Source organism: Hibiscus syriacus, unplaced genomic scaffold (assembly GCF_006381635.1).
Source record: "Hibiscus syriacus cultivar Baekdansim isolate YM2019G1 unplaced genomic scaffold, ASM638163v2 tig00111774_pilon, whole genome shotgun sequence".
NCBI lineage: Eukaryota > Viridiplantae > Streptophyta > Magnoliopsida > Malvales > Malvaceae > Hibiscus > Hibiscus syriacus.
In genome coordinates, this window is record NW_024063175.1 from 4,679,944 (window position 1) to 4,697,470 (window position 17,527).

Genomic DNA, 17,527 nt, shown 5'->3' on the forward strand with positions numbered 1-17,527 from the left:
TCCCTTCCTTGAAAGAAATGCCCAGCATCTGCTTATCTCCAGGTAGCAATCGCTCCTCAACCTGAGAATGTTAATGTGGATACTGTAGTCACACTAGCATGGTCTAGAGCATCCCTAGTGAGGGATCTTTCATTCTCTGTAAGAGCGCTTGCTCTTTGATCAACACAAACCCCTTCAGCCAACCAGCCGCCTCTGAACTTTAGAATGAAAACCACTTGAAATAGGAGACCTACCCAACTTTAAAACTAGAAACCCTTCCTGGATCATCCAACCAAATTTTCTTTCTCTGGACCTGCTGTAAAATCTCTTATGACTCTTAATTAGCTTTCCCAACGGGGCACTCTTCAAGAAATAGGACTAGCAGAACGAGTTGGCGAACCAGCTCTAAAACATGACAACTTTAAGCCTTCAGCAGACCCCACTTCACCATCCATACTGTTGTATCCTTAAAACCGCCTCAGACCATAAGCCTTGACTGCCTCTGTCTTTGTCTCCATCCCAGAGCTGCTAGTAACATTATGAATTTGCTTTTGATTAGCATTTCCGAGCCCAATGAATTTGACTGCTGGCCCAGCCGGAACTAGTCTCAAGATAGGAGAAAAAAGGCTCATGCTCCTGTCTGAAGGCTGCAAACTGTCTTATAATCCCCCTTATTTCTTAAACCTAGCCCAGCATAATCTCCCTTTTACTACTCCCCAAACTGTGACCTTCTGACACAACTTCATTAATGTCTTTCCCTGCCAAGCTCTTTTGAAAATGATTTCTGTCACTGCTGCACCAACCCGACACAAACTGTCTTTATAATCCCCCTTATTTCTTAAACCTAGCCCAGCATAATCTCCCTTTTTACTACTCCCCAAACTGTGACCTTCTGACACAACTTCATTAATGTCTTTCCCTGCCAAGCTTCATTTTGAAAACTGATTTTCTTCACCTGCTGCACCAACCCCGACAGGAAATCCCTGATCAATCCATAAGTCCACTTTCTGTCGATCTTCCACATCAAGCTGACCTGGACCTGCCATGTCTGACGAACGTATACTATCGTCTTCCTCCTCTGACGACTCTACGACTGTGACTCTATCGTCGGAAAATTTATCCGGCGATATGCCATGAAAGAAATTTGAAACCTGGGAAGTAGATCCCAACTTAGAAGTCACCTTGTATGATCTTCCATAGGAACCTAGAGTAAACACTTCCGGGACGTCAAAGGGACTTTCCACCCTAAGCAAAATTTTCACCATCGAGAGATCTTCCCTTGTTAGAGTCGAATCCTGGATGACCTCCACTGAACCCCACCTTCCAGCTAACTTCTGTAAGAAATTCTCTTGCCAACATAACAGAGGGACACCGAACAGCTCCACCAAACAATAAGCCATAGGCACTCCACCTTCATTCAACAGAGGTGCCAACCGATCAAACCAGAACCATAACTCCTTACTCTTATTTGACCACACATCCTTCATCAATTCCTCTGATTTGAACGTTATAACACAAGAGTTCCAAACATATCCCCAGCTCGCAATTTGAACTTCAAACCATCACTAGCCAAACCTTTTGAACCAACTCCAGCTCAAAGGAATGTTTCACAATACCCGTTAGAGATCTTTTCACCCAACTTGAATTTTCAGTAGGAATATGCATTTCCCAAATATTCTTCTTCTTCATCCCTTCCCCTGTCTAGACTTTCGTAACTTTTTCCTATATGCTCCGACTCAGTCTTTTGCGAACTGCACGACACCAAGACATCTTTGTATGATCTATCATCTCTTAATCTGCTCGGAAACGCAGCCTTCGAACTTGGATTAGCTTTATCAAATATAACCTTTTCCTGGACACCAACTGAAAGACGAGAAGAACCAGCAACCCTTGGTCGAACACTCTGATACTTTGCAACTCCAACATAAATTTTCCTCCCATCTATCCACAACCCGTTAATATTTTCAACTGCATTCCTCATCTCTGTTTCATTACCAAATTGAACGAAGGCAAAAGTGAAAGATTTATACTTTGGCCTGTTCACCACATTTGGTATGAAAATTCTCACCACCTGACCCTGATCGATAAATATGTTTCTTAGCTCACTCTTAGTGACTCTCTTACTCAGGTTGTCAACGAATACAGTCCAACTCCCGCCGGAGGAAGACTGGCCTATTCCTTTTTCTCTTTCTTCTTTCCTGACACTCTCTCTCATCATTCCTTTGCAGCTGTTATATATTTCCCGTGGGGCTTTTTGTTTGAAGATGGAAGAATTTTAGAAATAGGGTTACTGTCTTAGGGGCTTTTTGTTTGAAGATGGAAGAATTTTAGGTGATATGGTTTTTGTAAGGGTGTTTATTCCCGTTTGAGGGATCGGTGTTAGTGTTACCACATGTACTTGGTATCTATTTAATAAAATAGAGGCAATCTTTTCTTCCTTCCAAGTTCTTCAACATACTTCTATGTATGTGGAAGAATATGAAGGGAGTTTTTAATGAGACCTCCAACTTCTATCAAAAAAAAAAAAGAATATTCAGAATTTACTGTAGAAATCAAATTTCAACGTTATCAATAACTTGAATTTCTCCAGTAAAGTGGAACATAGTCTTCTTGCAACCATAATATCATTGTGAGAATTGCAACATGTAATATGTTCAGTCAACCAATACTTATCATCTCTAGTGACCAGGAGATTTTTCAATTATTAGCCATAGGGAGAGAGAGAAAAACGTAGAGAGAGAGAATTTGAAAGGAAAGTCAGTTCCGGTTGAGTGTTGGTCGGCGTTTATCGATAATCTAAGTAAAAGGGTCTCCCATCGTACGCTTAGGGAATTATTCTTAGTTCATGGTCCTGTTACGAGAGTCTTTATTCCCAGCCAAACTAGAAATCCAAAATACAAGTTCTCTACTTTTGCCTTTGTTCATTTTAAGAGGGAGGAGGATCTGAAGAGGGCTGTTGAGGAGTTAAACGGGATTGTGATTGATGGAAGGAAGATCTCAGTTAGTCCTGCCAGATTTAAGGATGAACGTTCAAGGTCAAGGGTGTTGCTTTCTTCTTCAAACAATGATGCTGGTCAGATTAATGCAGAATCTTCAAAATCAAGAGATAGAGTTAATATAGAAGTAGGAGGGATGATAGATCTTATAGGGATGCTCTGTTGTCTAATGGAATAGAAGGGGAACAATGATCTAATGTCTGAGGATATCCAGAGGAGGAATGTCAAGGGAAATAGGGATTATCAAATACTCCTTTCAAGTGGAGCTCATTCGGACGGCATATTAAAAGAAGGCCATGATGTTCAAATTGCGAGATGGGGCTATGTCTGGGAATTCTTGTGATAGTTCTTAAATCTCATGAGGAGATGGGAGTTATGGAGTAAGAAGGAAGAAGTTTTAAAACATGGTTCGAGCGAGTGGAACCTTTACTGAATGAAGCCGGGGTACCAATGGCCTTCGCATGGCGGAATTAAAAGGTGTTCCTTTGTTATGCTGGAATGAACCCTTCTTCGAGAAGTTGGCTGGTAGATGGGCAGTGTGGTAGATATCCATGATAATACAAGGAAAAGAGAAGATCTCACAATGGGCAAGAATCTATTGAGGTGGAAAGTCCTTTTGATGTTCCAGAGGTTATTACTCTTGGATCGTATGGAAGATCATACAAAGTAAGTATCAAGATTGGATCAGCTAGTGAATATTCTAGTTCGTTTTTCAATAATTTTCCGGTGGAGGATTCCGTGAGATATTTTTGAAGAGAGGATGTCTGAGAAGGATGAAGACAGATTGTTGTCAGTTCATGGGGAAGGTGAGACTTGCGCAGAAGGGAAAATCGTTTGTCAGTGGACAATTGGATTGACCAGGGAGTTTTCGTGTTTCTGGAGGAGCTAGTGCGGACAGACAGCTAGCAAGACTTTCCTTAGATAGGAAAGATAGTAAATGTGGTCTGTCAGAAAGTCAGACTGTTGGAAGTTTAAAGTTGGTGAGTATGCAGGTTGGGGATTAGAAGTCAAAATTATTCGGCTGATGGATCTCAGGCCCATTCTGAAGATTCTGGGCAGTCTGGTCAAAATACTTTTCGGGTTTTATTTCTGGGCCAGCATATACAATTAATAAGTTTGGGGAATTGGTTGAAACATTCATTATCAGGAAAAAGCAGGGGAGTGTCCAAGGTATTGGAATCGAGTCCAATTGTAGAGAAGCATTTAGTGTAGAGATAGACCCCGAAGAAGAAAATTTAAGACCATTGGAACAGGTTTCAAATAACAACTCAAGGGGAGGCAGTTACTTTCGCTCTAGAAGGGAGTTTACAACAGAGGTAATGTGCTGGAAACTAGAAGTCTGAGCAATTGCAAAAGGGTTTACAACAGGTCGAGGGAAAGAAGATACTGGTATGGGATTTGTTGAACATCTCGTCTGAAACAGGGGTGCCGTAGTTAAGCAGAGGGAGCTAGATGTTGATTCCATACTAATATTCAGTTCTGTTTATCAGCAGAGAACATTGCTGAGGGGAGTCTTGATCCTATCTTGACAATGGATATGGGGGTGGGAGTGTAGGAAGGGAGATTGAAGGTTACTTTCAGAAGTGATTGCTAAAGTCCAATCTGGTTTGCTGATTAGAAGGAAGAGAAGAACTAAAGGATCCTGTATCGTGAAGCCCTAGACCAGGTGAGCATGATACAGCATCCTCCTCAGCTTTTTCGATTCTGTTGAAAGAAGCGTGGAACTTGGGAGGTTTAGCAAGCTTTTGGGTGTGTCTTTTAAGGAAGGGAAAGAAGCCTTTTTGGATAAAATCATAGCTTTAGAGAAAGGCGTAAATGGGTTAATAATGGATTGGTTGATTGAGGAGTGTGTCTGCACCTATTTCCTTTTTGATGATGACAAAGCTAGTAATATGTTCATGGAATGTTAGGGGTTTGGGGAAAAACGAGAAAAAGAGGGCTGTTCAGAATTTAGTCTCCAACTTTAATCCTACTTTTCTTTGGCTGCAAGAAACTAAGACTGAGAATTTAGGAAGTCTTTTTTTAGGAGAAGTGGAATTAATAAACTAAAGGAATTTGGAATCTCCTTCAGTTGGATCAGCGGGGGGCTGTTGTGTTGTTGGGATGACAATGTTTTTGAGCTGGAGAATCAGTTTGTTAGCAGGAGATTCATAGCTACTTTCGGTAAACTTCGGAGTATTGATTCGGGGTGGTTTCATTAATTCTACGGTCCAGCAGGGAGGAGGAGAAATCTGGTTTTTTTGAAGAATTGAGCAGTTTCTTAGTGGACAGACTTATCCCATTTGTGTGGGAGGGGATTTCAATGTATATTTACAAGAGATGAGAAGTTGGGAAGGGGTCAAAGTAGGAGTTCAATGAGATCTTTAATGAGTTCATCTTCATAACGGGCTTGATTGATCTTCCTTTGAAGGGGGTAGGTTCACTTGGTGTAATAACCAAGATAATCCCACTTTGTTAGATTGGACCGTTTTTGGTTGATTGTCGTTTCCTAGAGCTGTTTCCGGGCGTTGTGCAGTCGCTTCTACCAAGATCTTTGTCAGATCATAATGCTATAGTTCTGGAGAATAAAGGGGTGGACTGGGGTAGAAAACCCTTTAGATTATTCAATTATTTGATGGATGAGGAGGGTTTGAGGATCTGGTTGTTTCTTCTTTTCAGAGTGGTAAGGATAGTCAGAAGAGGCAGGCGTTTTTAGTCTGATGAGGAACACCAAACATGCAATTAAGAAGTGGTCTGGGAACCAGAGAGAAGTATCCAGGTGCTTTGATTTCTGAGTTAGAGAAGAGATTTCGTTGATAGAGGATGACATTCAACAGAAGCAAGGAACTGTTGACAGGAGGTATTAATTGAATTGAAAAATCTAAGCAGAATTGTGGAAGCTTCACAAGATTCAGGAGCAGATCTGGTTTCAGTACTCGAACTAATTGGATTGTTGAGGGGACCGCAATACTAAATACTTCCACACTTGTGCTACGATTAGGAATAAAAGGAATGCTCTACTTGCTTAAAACTTCAAAGGGGAAACAGTTGAAGACCAACGGCAATTAAGGCCATAGTTAAAGAGTTTTTTAAGATCTATAATGAACGAACTACTTTAGAGATTGATGATTGAATCTGGATTTTCCCAGAATTTTTTTGGAGCAGAAGCAGTTCTTAGAACAGGAGTTTTCTGAGGAGGAAGTGTGGGAAGTGGTGAAATCTTGTGGCAGCAAAAGCTCCGGTCCTGATGGCTTTAATTGGGATTTTTTAAGAGGTTTTGGCAGTTCCTTAAGGTAGATATTATGAAATTCTTTCATAATTTTACTGGGAAGGAATGGGAACATGGTGTAAATCACACTTTCATCACTCTATTCCTAAGATTTCTAACATTGCTGGTCTGGACGATTTTAGACTATAAGCCTTGTTGGTGGATTGTATAAGATACTCTCGAAATGTTTGTCAAGAAGACTTAGGAGCTGCATTTCAGATTTGATCAGTCCAAGTCATTCGCTTTTATCCCCGGTCGGCAAATCCTGGACTGTTCTCTTATAAATGAAGGGATTGACTTTGGAGGAAGAATGGTTTAAAAGGGTGTGTTTTTAAGGCTGATTTCAAGAAGGCATATGATACTCTTGACTGGCCTATTTGTTCAGAATAATGAAGGAAATGGGCTTTGGTTCTAGATGGATAGGTTGGATTTCGAAATGTGTCACTTCAGCGACTGTTTCAGTTTGGTGAACGGAGTTCCTACTGAGGAAATTCCTATGGCGAGGGGTCTTCGGCAGGCTGTTCCTTGTCTCCATTGTTGTTCAATTTAGTTGGGGAACTATTGAATCTATTAATAGCGAAGGCTGTTCACGAGGGCTTTTTTCGGGACTGGTCATTAGAAAAGACGAGAGGGATTTTAATTTAACCCATTTGCAATTTGCTGACGACCTTATTATGTTCTGTGGGGCGTCGGAAAACAGATCTTGAATGTAAAGAGGGTTCTTCGGGTGTTTGAGATTATTTCTGGTCTCCAGCTGAATTTAAAGAAGTGTAATTATTTGGAGTGAACTTAAGGAAAGAGGAATTAAGGGTTGGGCAGCTATGATTGGATGTTCAGTGGGCTCTTTTCCTCAGAATATTTGGGTCTCCCCTCTAGGTCCACATAGGAACTCCAACATTCTATGGGATCCAGTGGTTCAAAGCTTTAATAAGAGGTTAGCGGGCTGGAAAGGCTCCTCTCTGTCACTGCAGGCAGGCTAGTTCTAAAAATCAGTTCTATGCTCACTCCCGATTTACTTTTTGTCAATGTTCAAGGTTCCAGCTTCAGTTTACAAGACTCTAAATTCTATCATGTCAATTTTTGTGGGGTGGTGGTGATGGGAGAAAGAAGATACATTGGGTAAGCTGGTCCGATGTTTGTAAACCAAAAATTGAAGGAGATTGGGGGTTCCTAATTTAAAGGTGGTGAATAGGGCACTTTTGGAAAAGTGGGCTGGAGGTTTGCTATTGAGAGGGAGGCGGTTTGGAGGGAAATGCTATGCATCAAATATAAATTGGATCCTTCCTTGATGCAGTTTGACAGTAAAGTCTCTCCTAAACTATCCTGGATGTGGAGATATGGTGAGAAATCATATAATGCTGATTCGTTGGGCTGTAGTATCAGAGGTAATATAGCTTTAAAATTGGCAATGGGAGGAACATTCGGTTTTGGCAAGACAATTGGACAATGGATCATCCTTTGATGGTTTTGTTCCCTAGAATATTTCTATTGCAGTAAATAAAGAAGGAAGATTATCTCAGTTTGGGGAGTTCAGTTCAGGGGGTTGGATTTGGAATGTTCAGTTGAGGAGAGAGTTGAATGACTGGGAATTTGAGCAATGGGCAAATTTGATGGTTGTTATCTCTGATTTCTCTATTTCTGCTGATGCCACTGATGGACTGTTTTGGAAGGGGAATGGGGAAGGGGTTTTCACTGTGAAATCAGTGTCAACCTATCTTATTCGGGTTCTCCCGATTCAGAGGAAGCTAAATTTTGGAAGTATAATGTTTGGAGGGGTCGGTTGCCTCCAAGAGTTGAGACTTTTCTTTGGCAAGTTATATTAAAGAAGTTGGCGGTCAAGACAGCTTTGGTTAAGAGAGGTGTTCGGGGCATAAATGATACTTTGTGTTTTCTGTAATCTTGAAGACGAGTCTTCATCGCATTTATTTTTTTCCTGTTCGTTTGTTTGGCCAATTTGGATGAAATTCTTGGGATATTGGAATTTTCAGTCGGTTTTTCATGCAGATGCTAAAAGATTCCTATTGGCTTGGAATGACTTGAAGACCAACTCTCTTATCTGGCCATTTATTCCTGGAGCTGTTCTATGGACAATTTGGAAGACCAGGAATTTATTGTGTTTGAAGGAGGGAAGCTTGACCGAGCAGAGATTTTCTTTCTAGCTAGGTGCAGGCTTGCTTCATGGTTTCTAGCTAAGGAAACTCAAGTTACTATTTCCAAGGATGATATTATTGCTGACCCGTCCATAGTGGATTCCTACTCATCCCATTCTTATCTGGTTTCAACCGTGTTTCCTTGGTCCCCTCCTCCAAAAGGTTTTGTTAAACTTAATGTGGATGCGGCTACCTCAAGTGATTGGAAGAGGAGTGGCTTAGGTGGTATTTTGAAAGACATGTCTAGTTCGATTCTTGGCTCCTTCAAAGAGCCGGCTGGTCCGGGCCCCCAACTTTAATGGAATTGAAGGCTATCCTAAAGGGTTTAGATTTTTTGAATCTATTCGTCATAGGGTTAAAGATAGATTGATTATTGAGAGTGATAGTCAGGTGGCATTGGCTGGATTAAGGATGTGGTCTCTTGTCCTGTTGTTTATGTTCAAATAGTTAAAGACATTATTCAAAAGCTTAGTGTTTTTGAAGGTTTTATTAGTTGGGTTAGTAGGACAGCCAATATAGAGGCGGATGTCCTAGCTAAGGCGGGTATTGGTTGAATTATGCTCTGTTAAGGGCTGTTTCTTTTTGGTTTTATATCTCTTGAGGGAGATGGTTTGTATTACTTTGTTATATTTGAGTTTATTGAATCCTAGGGCACTCCTTTCCTCCTTGTGTGGATTAAGGAACTATTTTTAAGTTCCGTTAACCACCAAGGGGGTTTATTGAGGCCTTTTATTCCTATCAAAAAAAAAATTATTAGCCATAGGATGTTTTGACATTTTTAACTCATTTCTATATCAAGGGCATAAACAGAACATAACATGGATGCTAATAAAGACAGCTAACTATTAGCACATTCAAACACACAGGACCAGACAAAACAAAGCAATTCCGTCATTTCATATACGGACCACATGTGGGTTCGGAAAAATGCTATTAGTCTGCTTAACACTCATTCCTTCTCAGAAAGACAAGCCTTCAACTAACACAACCCCTAGCACAAACCAAAAACCTCACCAGATACCCATATTTTAAACAAATCTGTTCAATTATTTCATTCAAACATGCCAAATCAGTCATACCTGATATTCAAGTTTTCTTGTTCTCAATTAGATAGTTTTCCCTAATCCTATAACAATGAAAATATATAGATAGTAGTGAAATAATTGACAAGCATTCCATATTAGTTGATGTTTCTTTGGAAAAGAAACTCAGAAACACATTTTTCCACTCACCAACTATAATATATTTTGTTGCAAAAATAGTGCGCGGAATAAGATACACAAGCATGTAGGACATTCTTAAAAACATAACCAGATAAAGTAAAAAGACTTGAAGATTCCAGACATTTATGCATAAGTAACAAAAATCTGATATGCTGCAGTTATTGCAGGGTACAGGGGGTACCTTTCCAGTATGCTAAGGTAAGCATTGCTAGCAGAATGAGTCATTTTCGCTAGTAATGACCTCACAGCACTATCACCGGCCATAGCCTTAGCCTGAAATCAAATAAGAAAATTGGACAAAGGAAACAAACATCATCTTCTAAGTTGTAATGCAATAATAAATTACTAAAAAAAAATATTTTCCTCCATAAATCAACTACAAAAACATCTCACCTGGCTCTGCAACAAATTAAGCACTGTAGAACCTGCATAATTATTAGTTGAAACCTTCCTTATCACAGTGGACAATGCTTGCATGGAGCCCATCATGGGCTGCGAACACATGGAAGAAAGCATCCTTAGTGGTACATTCTAGAAAAACGAAAGGATTAAGAATAGATCCAAACCTGACAATAAAACCACAATCCTTGAATAGAAAGTCTTCTAAGTCGGAATTGGTGTTCAAGCTGTGCAACCATGGCCTGATAATCCTGATCAAGAAAGTTGACAGATAGTGAGAAAATGATTATGCAGATTGTCAAAAGAGAAATCATGAATCTATTTAACAGCAAAGTCATACAAAATATGAAGTATGATAAAGAAACTACTAACAGCCAACCTAAAAACTCTACCGAGCAGGGAACTATAGGTTTCAATTGACAGAGAGACATAAAAAAATGACAAAGGGAGTTGGAATTTTCTTTACAACCATATTTAAAACCCCAAAGCCCTATTTTCTCAATGGCTTTAAAATCCTGAAAGATGTGCATTTTCTAACTATAAATCCCATCATTTATCATAGCACCAAGAGAAATCATATCATGTATCAATTGTGAACATCCATGTCAAATAAGCCAGCAACCCTGCATCTTGAATACAGTCACAACTCAATTGGTATATACTGATCTGCTTGAAAAAAGGAAAAAATATAGAAAAAGAAAACCAATGTGTGTGAATTAGACAACAATAGCCATTGCAATAAATGATAATGTTTACAAGGATGGATAAGAACAGAAGGTTGGATCACCTTTTGAATAGAAAGTAAATTACAGCAGAGCAATGCAATATTATCTAATCAAAAAGAATCAAAGCCTAAAGAACCTACCAAAAGGAGTGCCCTCAATGCAGCAGCAAAGGCATGATTGACAAGGCCATTCTTGAACTGAGATCTGGACTCTACAAACTCATCAATCAAGAGAAAACTCTCACACAAAGGAAATATCCGTTTTGCTAATTCCTGCAATGGTGATCTCAATCAGTTAACTATGTGCAAAGGCAAGGGAGAAAATCACACATAATACATTTGCAACATCTCCTATCAATTTTTAACATAGACAAAATTATCAAAAGTGGCCATCATCATACTCCTAGACTAAAATACTCCATGGAACTAATTTATCGATAGTTTTTAGGGGAATTATTTTTAATTCTAGGAGTATAGTTTATCTTCAATAATCTAGACTCCATAACAAGTGTTCTTGAAGAGCCCCTAAAGAAACCATGCTCAAGCAGTCTGCTACTAGAGCTTCTTACTTAATGAAATTGAATCCAACACTAAAATGCAAGTCCCTGTCATGCTTAATGAAGAATGACCAAAAAACACGTGTAGCAGGCTAGCAGCAAGGTAGGCATCGAGTTTTCCAATCACCGTAATGGCAAATTTCCAGAGCAAAAGCAATTCAGCCACAAAGGATAGTGAATACTTGTTTGTGCCAACAGAAGAAAATTTCTAACCTGAAGTGCTAAATCCATGGATGCATCAATCTGCAAACTAAAATCAGCCTTTCCATGCATTCTTTTGATCGAAATATATCGTCCTTCAACTCCAACCAACGCAAAAAGGAGATCATCAATGACAATAAGTTCCTATAAACCAAATTAACCAATTAATACATACACTATTTGTGAGATCTTCACAGGTTACAACAAATTAATAGAAACAGAACAAAACTATAAGTCAACAGTGACAAGTACAATCCACATGAAGTAGAATAAGACTAATGCACATAACAAAGAAAATACCTCCTTATGCAGATCAGCGTCTGCTCTTAAAACAGTTTTATGAATAAACCAAAAGGAAATTTAGATAACATGCAGCATTTTTTTCTCCAAAATATGCAGCCCCAAAATCTCATGGAGCTCATAATTTTCACCCATCCCCATGTAAACTAGAAATAAGAAACAGTTTAGACTTAGACAAAAGTGGCAAAACAAAAAAAAAGCACTGGTTTAAAGACAACAGTTCAATTAATTAGCAGCAAGTACCACAAAATAAAATCCCACAAATAGACATAAGATGAATCAACAGAAAATTGGATAATTCTGTTGTCGACCAAAAACTACCAGGTTGTTGAATTTTCATCAATGAAACTAAAACTCTGACTTCCAACAGAAGCCAATCATACCAACATTAACAACATGGGCATTCACTCTATCAGTAGAGCGCATCTCATCACAAAATTAAAAAAACATATTGTTACATCTTTCATTGCAAACTCAATACTCTCTAATAATAAACCATTATAATTCTACATCAGGAAAAAATAATTTGCAATTAAAATTGCAAGTTCAGTTGAATTATTAATCGATTAAAAAATGTACCAAAGAAACGATGTATCCAATATTGTTAACATCAGTCTTCTTTTAAAACAATAAAGGAAATTGAGTGGAAACTAGCATGAGTGAAGAATACCTGAACCGCAGCATCATAACAACCGATTGGATTTCCAACCCAGAGCTGATTAGGGACAAAAACAAAAAGATTAAGCTTAAAAATATAACTAAAATAAGAAAAAAAAACATAAAAACGAAATAAAGATTAAATACCTGAACAATCCGAAGGAAAACCCTTCGCATCAGCTGCCAAACGAGATGTCCCCTTTATTTCCTGGAAGAACCATTAATCTACCTTAACAACTAAGAAGCTACAATAACTTGAAATAGACGAGAAGAGAGCAAAAGGAATTGTTAGATTTGGAAATGCGTTCCTTCTGTTTAATCATTTTCTTTGAAAATGAATGTAGACAGACATGAAGGTTGTAGATTTGAAAAAATGCGAGAAAATTTGGAACTGCAAGTTCCTTCTTTCCGATTGATTCTCGAGAAAGTGAGAGGGAGAACAGAAGAACCTGATGAAATCTGCCGGTGAGAAAAGGTCTGTCGAGATTCCAGCGAGGGGTTGAAGGGCAACTTGATTCCATTTTCCTTTTTTTTTCAAACGATTTGAATATAAAGAAAAATCCTCTTATAGCAAAACATGTCTATTCTTTTTCTGAGCGATTTAACAGTGCGATTCTTCTCTCAATTCTTCACTTCATAAAGACCCGTAAAAGGATAAAAGTAATAAATAGTCACTAATTTTTACAACTTTTCTAATTTAGTCTTTAAATTCTGACTTATAAATTTAAGGGTAAACAACGTGATTAGTACTTAAACTATCTGTTTTGTCTGTTTTAGTACCTAATTTTTAATTTTTTCAAAACCATGCCTCACGTTTAGTCTTTATTTCATTTTAGTACCCGTCATTTAAAACTTAACGGACGGGCTCGCTAGCTGTTGCATTTTTTCCAGTCTTTGTTTCATTTTTTATTGAATTTGAAAGAAAAATTGATTTTAATTTAAAATTGATAGTTTATTTTATCTTTATTTAAAAACTTTAATAAAGAAATTATTAGAATTTTTATAAATATATTAAAAATAAAACACTATAAAAAATTAAAATTTTAAGTAAAATTAAAAAAATTATAAAATAACCAATTAAAGAAATTATAAAATAATAAATTATAAATATAAAAAATTAAATTTAAATATATTTATAAGGTGTTAAAATAAATGTTTTCATTAGAAAATTCTTCGAATGTCTTTCGACTAGGGGTGTTCATTCGGTTAATTCGGTGGCCGAACCGACCGAACTACCATTTTCAAATTAACCGAACTTTTTTTTTCTTTAACCGTTAACCGAACCGAACTTTTTTTCAAAAATATTAACCGAACCGAATAAATTTCGGTTAATTCGGTTAATTTTCGAATTAACCGAAATTTTTTAGAATTTTAGAATTTAATATTTTTTTAATTAAAAAAACAATTTACAATTAATTTAAATAATATCTAATTAATTTGATTCAAACATTTTGAATTTAATTTTAATATTATTTTAATTAATTAATATTGATTTGGGTTTTAAATGGATTTTAAATGGATTGGGCCTCTTAATATAATTATATTTAAAGGTTAATTCGGTTATCTTCTCAATAGTCAGAGTCTTCTGTTATTCATTGAATATATTTTCAGTGAAATTGATGTTCATTAATATTTGGTGTAGAGGAGAATTTGAGTTGTATTTTTACTTTACTACAGGGTTGATTCTACTAAAAATATGCTCCAGAAACAATATTAGACTCAAGCTGACCAAAGACAAATAAATACTTTTTAATGAAAGTATTCAAATTTTCAATATGTTATAGAAAGGGTAAATTATGCAATTAGTACCTAAACTATCAGTTTTAATCCATTTTAATACCTAAACTTTTAATTTTAAAAAAAAATATTTAACTTTAGGTTTTTTACACCGCCGTTAACGGCACAGCTGACGTGACAACTTTTTTTAATCACCAACTTATTAGAACAAAACTAAGGGAAAATATCCCTAAGAGAGAAATGTTTCTGCATATATTCAAACCCAACTCTCTTAGAGGTAAGTCAAGCACTAAACCATCTAAGCTAGGCAATTTATAAGTTTTAAATTCCCAAATTATATATTTAATTTATATAAATATTAAATTAAAATTAAATATTTTTTATGACGTCAACTGTGTCATTAGTTTTTTAACGGCAGGGTACTAAAACTGATCAAAACTCATAATTTAGATACTTAACGTGTAATTTACCCTATAAAATATTAAATTATTTTTTTATATTTATATTTAATAATTTTATAATTTCTAATAATTAATAAAAAAATTGAATTTTTATAGTATTTTATTTTTAATATTAAATTTATAATTTTTATAGGTGATTGTAGTGTTGTGGTGTATAGATTTTTGAGTAAACTATATATTTAGTCATTCAACTATTCTTGTTGTTCTATTTTGGTCAGCGAACTATATTTTTTTCAAAAATATACTTAAAGTTATGTTTTGGTTCCATTTTGGACACTTATCATTAAAATTATCGGTGATATTGATGGGTCATCATAAGGTAATGCCACATCATTTAAAAAAAAAAAATTTGCTCATCAATAGTTCTGTTTATTTTTAATGGCAGATGAGCAAAACGGAATAAAAATATAACTTTAAGTATCATCTAAAAAAATAGTTAGGTGAACAATACAAAACAACAAGAATACTTGGTGACTAAATATGTAATTTACCGTAGAATATTTTTTTACATGTAACAGGCTATATGCATAGCGTGCTGTATATGACATGCGCAGTTTTTACTGTTTTTAATGAATTTCAAACTTATTAGAAAAAATTAAGGACCATTTTATCAAATATTCTCAAGTTTAGGGACCGAGTATTCTTCTATAACACTTATACTCATTTAGAAAAAGGTGGCGGAAAGGAAAATTTTCAAAAAAGAGGGCCTTTTTAATTATTTTATTTTCTGTACGTAATGATATTTAAATTCTCTATTTGCCCCCTAAAATGATGATGGAACAAATTTTAGCTTTTGCCCTCTTTTCTCTATTCTCCACGAGGGGTGTGTAAAAATATCCGACTGGATTGATCCGACCTGTAACACCCTTAACTCATATCCAACCCGAATACAAGTTTGAGGTGTCACATTGACTTTTTAAACTTTGACTCTTATAGAAAATCTCGGGAATTTTTAAAACTTTCATTAAAACGAAATACATTAATTTACATAAGACCATAAAATACAAAATCGATCAGAGTATTCGTAATTAACACTTATTACATGCCAACATTCTATACATAACCAAGTACATACTTTGTCAATTACTTATGATATGATCTCTTAGTAGTATTGCTGTCCGTGCTACTTCTATTTCCACTTTTCCTGATTCTTGGTACCTACGTGTAAATCACTTACACGCTAAGTCATAGACTTAGTGAGGCAATAAATGAATATGCAACAATAAACTTATGAATGTTCATACTTACAATTAGATCATGACATTTCAATATGCATGTATCTATTGCACGATAACATATAATGCACATACGAAACTTATCTTCTTGTATCACTTTCACTGTAAATCGGTATTTCAATTGCATAGCCCATGTATATTATTGAGAATAGAGGTATGTGAGTACATTGAGGTTGTGCACTAATGCTGTCACCACAGCTCGTATCAATTCCCTCATGGGGCACCGAACCTTAGTTCAGTATTCGTCCCGTAGGACTATTATCTATGTCTCGTATGACCCCTACATCCCGAAGGACTATTATACCCTCGACTCTTGGCATGCCAATTACACCTATAGTTCTCATATCGTATATTATGGGCATTATTATTATTCCATATGTTCATGTACTCATACATTTCTCTTGTGATCATGTATCTCATATCATTCATATCATGTTCTCATATCACATGTCATATCACATATCATATCACATGAACATATATGTCTTATGCATGTGTCAATAATTATCATGTATGCATGTTCACAACTACTGTATTATAAAATCAACATAGGGATTAGACTTATCACAAGTCTTATTCCATTATAATATACATATAGTATGCACTCACCTTAGCTTTGCTTTGATTCGATTCTAATCCTTTGATCGTTCCGGAATAAGTTTACTTTTAGTATCTACATAATCACATATGGATTTATATCAGTATTATAACTAATATACTCTAATGGTTCACTTTTTAGACTAAGAGAAAAGTCAATTTCATCTTTTAATGAAGGTATGCATCGATGCACTACTGATGCATCGGTGCATAAAAGGTATTCGATGTATTATTATTGCTGGGATGCATCGATGCACTCCTTATGCATCGATGCACCAATTGCATTCGATGTTTCATTATTAATGGGATGCATCGATGCACTACTTATGCATCGATGCATGAATTGCATTCGATGTTTTATTTTGAAAGAGTGCATCGATGCACTACCAATGCATCGATACACCTTCAAACAATTTCTGGGTTTTAACCTTGATGCATCGATGCACTATGAATGTGCATCGATGCACTCTGCCCATAATCCTCTTTTTGAACCCGAAAATTCTTTCATTTTGGATTAAATCCTTCATGTTTAATCCTCTTTTTCATTCTTAACTCTAGTACACATCCTTAAACCAATTTATACTCATTTATTTCATCTTAACCTTCAAATCCTATCCTTCATATGTAATTCAAGAATTACATTAATAAATCAACATGTTTGAATTCCGCTTATAACACTTCGTATATCTTAACTAGATTGATGACAAGTCAAATATAACTTTCAATTCTAGTTATGAACTCTATTCCAAGATTTCATTTAAGAACTTCAAATCTTAAATCTCTCCTAACTCAATCATCCTTTGATGTTAAGATAACTTAAGCTTTCCTTAAGCTTAGTTATCATCTAATAATCAAAACCCAATATTAAATTTAACAAGAAACTCAATAATCAGAAATCTTACCTTGCTTTGGTTCACACACAAAGAAGAAAGAAGAAGAAGAAGAAGACGAGAACTCTGGAAGCCTTTGTTGTTCTCTCTTTTCAACCCACTTGTACTCATATATCCTTATCCATTCTTTAATTAATTTTCCTTGCAAATGACTCTTTGGCCCTTCCATTCCTT

The 17,527-nt window shown here is 36.2% G+C and overlaps 2 protein-coding genes across 2 annotated transcripts; both read right to left on the minus strand.

The window, feature by feature from the left end:
- Positions 1–1,627: 1,627 nt before the first annotated feature.
- Positions 1,628–2,197, minus strand: LOC120170220 (serine/arginine-rich splicing factor 8-like). Its single transcript, XM_039178196.1, has one exon. The coding sequence runs from the start codon at positions 2,195–2,197 to the stop codon at positions 1,628–1,630; it is 570 nt and encodes a 189-aa protein (XP_039034127.1).
- Positions 2,198–9,230: 7,033 nt separating this feature from the next.
- On the minus strand, positions 9,231–13,070 carry LOC120170253 (gamma-tubulin complex component 2-like). The gene is made up of 9 exons (XM_039178236.1): positions 12,883–13,070; positions 12,581–12,641; positions 12,447–12,491; positions 11,489–11,620; positions 10,860–10,991; positions 10,162–10,245; positions 9,989–10,087; positions 9,581–9,868; positions 9,231–9,381 (listed from the first exon to the last, which is right to left on the minus strand). Exons 2-8 carry the CDS (start codon positions 12,608–12,610, stop codon positions 9,719–9,721), a joined length of 672 nt encoding a protein of 223 aa, XP_039034167.1. The 5' UTR covers positions 12,611–12,641; positions 12,883–13,070; the 3' UTR covers positions 9,231–9,381; positions 9,581–9,718.
- Positions 13,071–17,527: the final 4,457 nt, after the last annotated feature.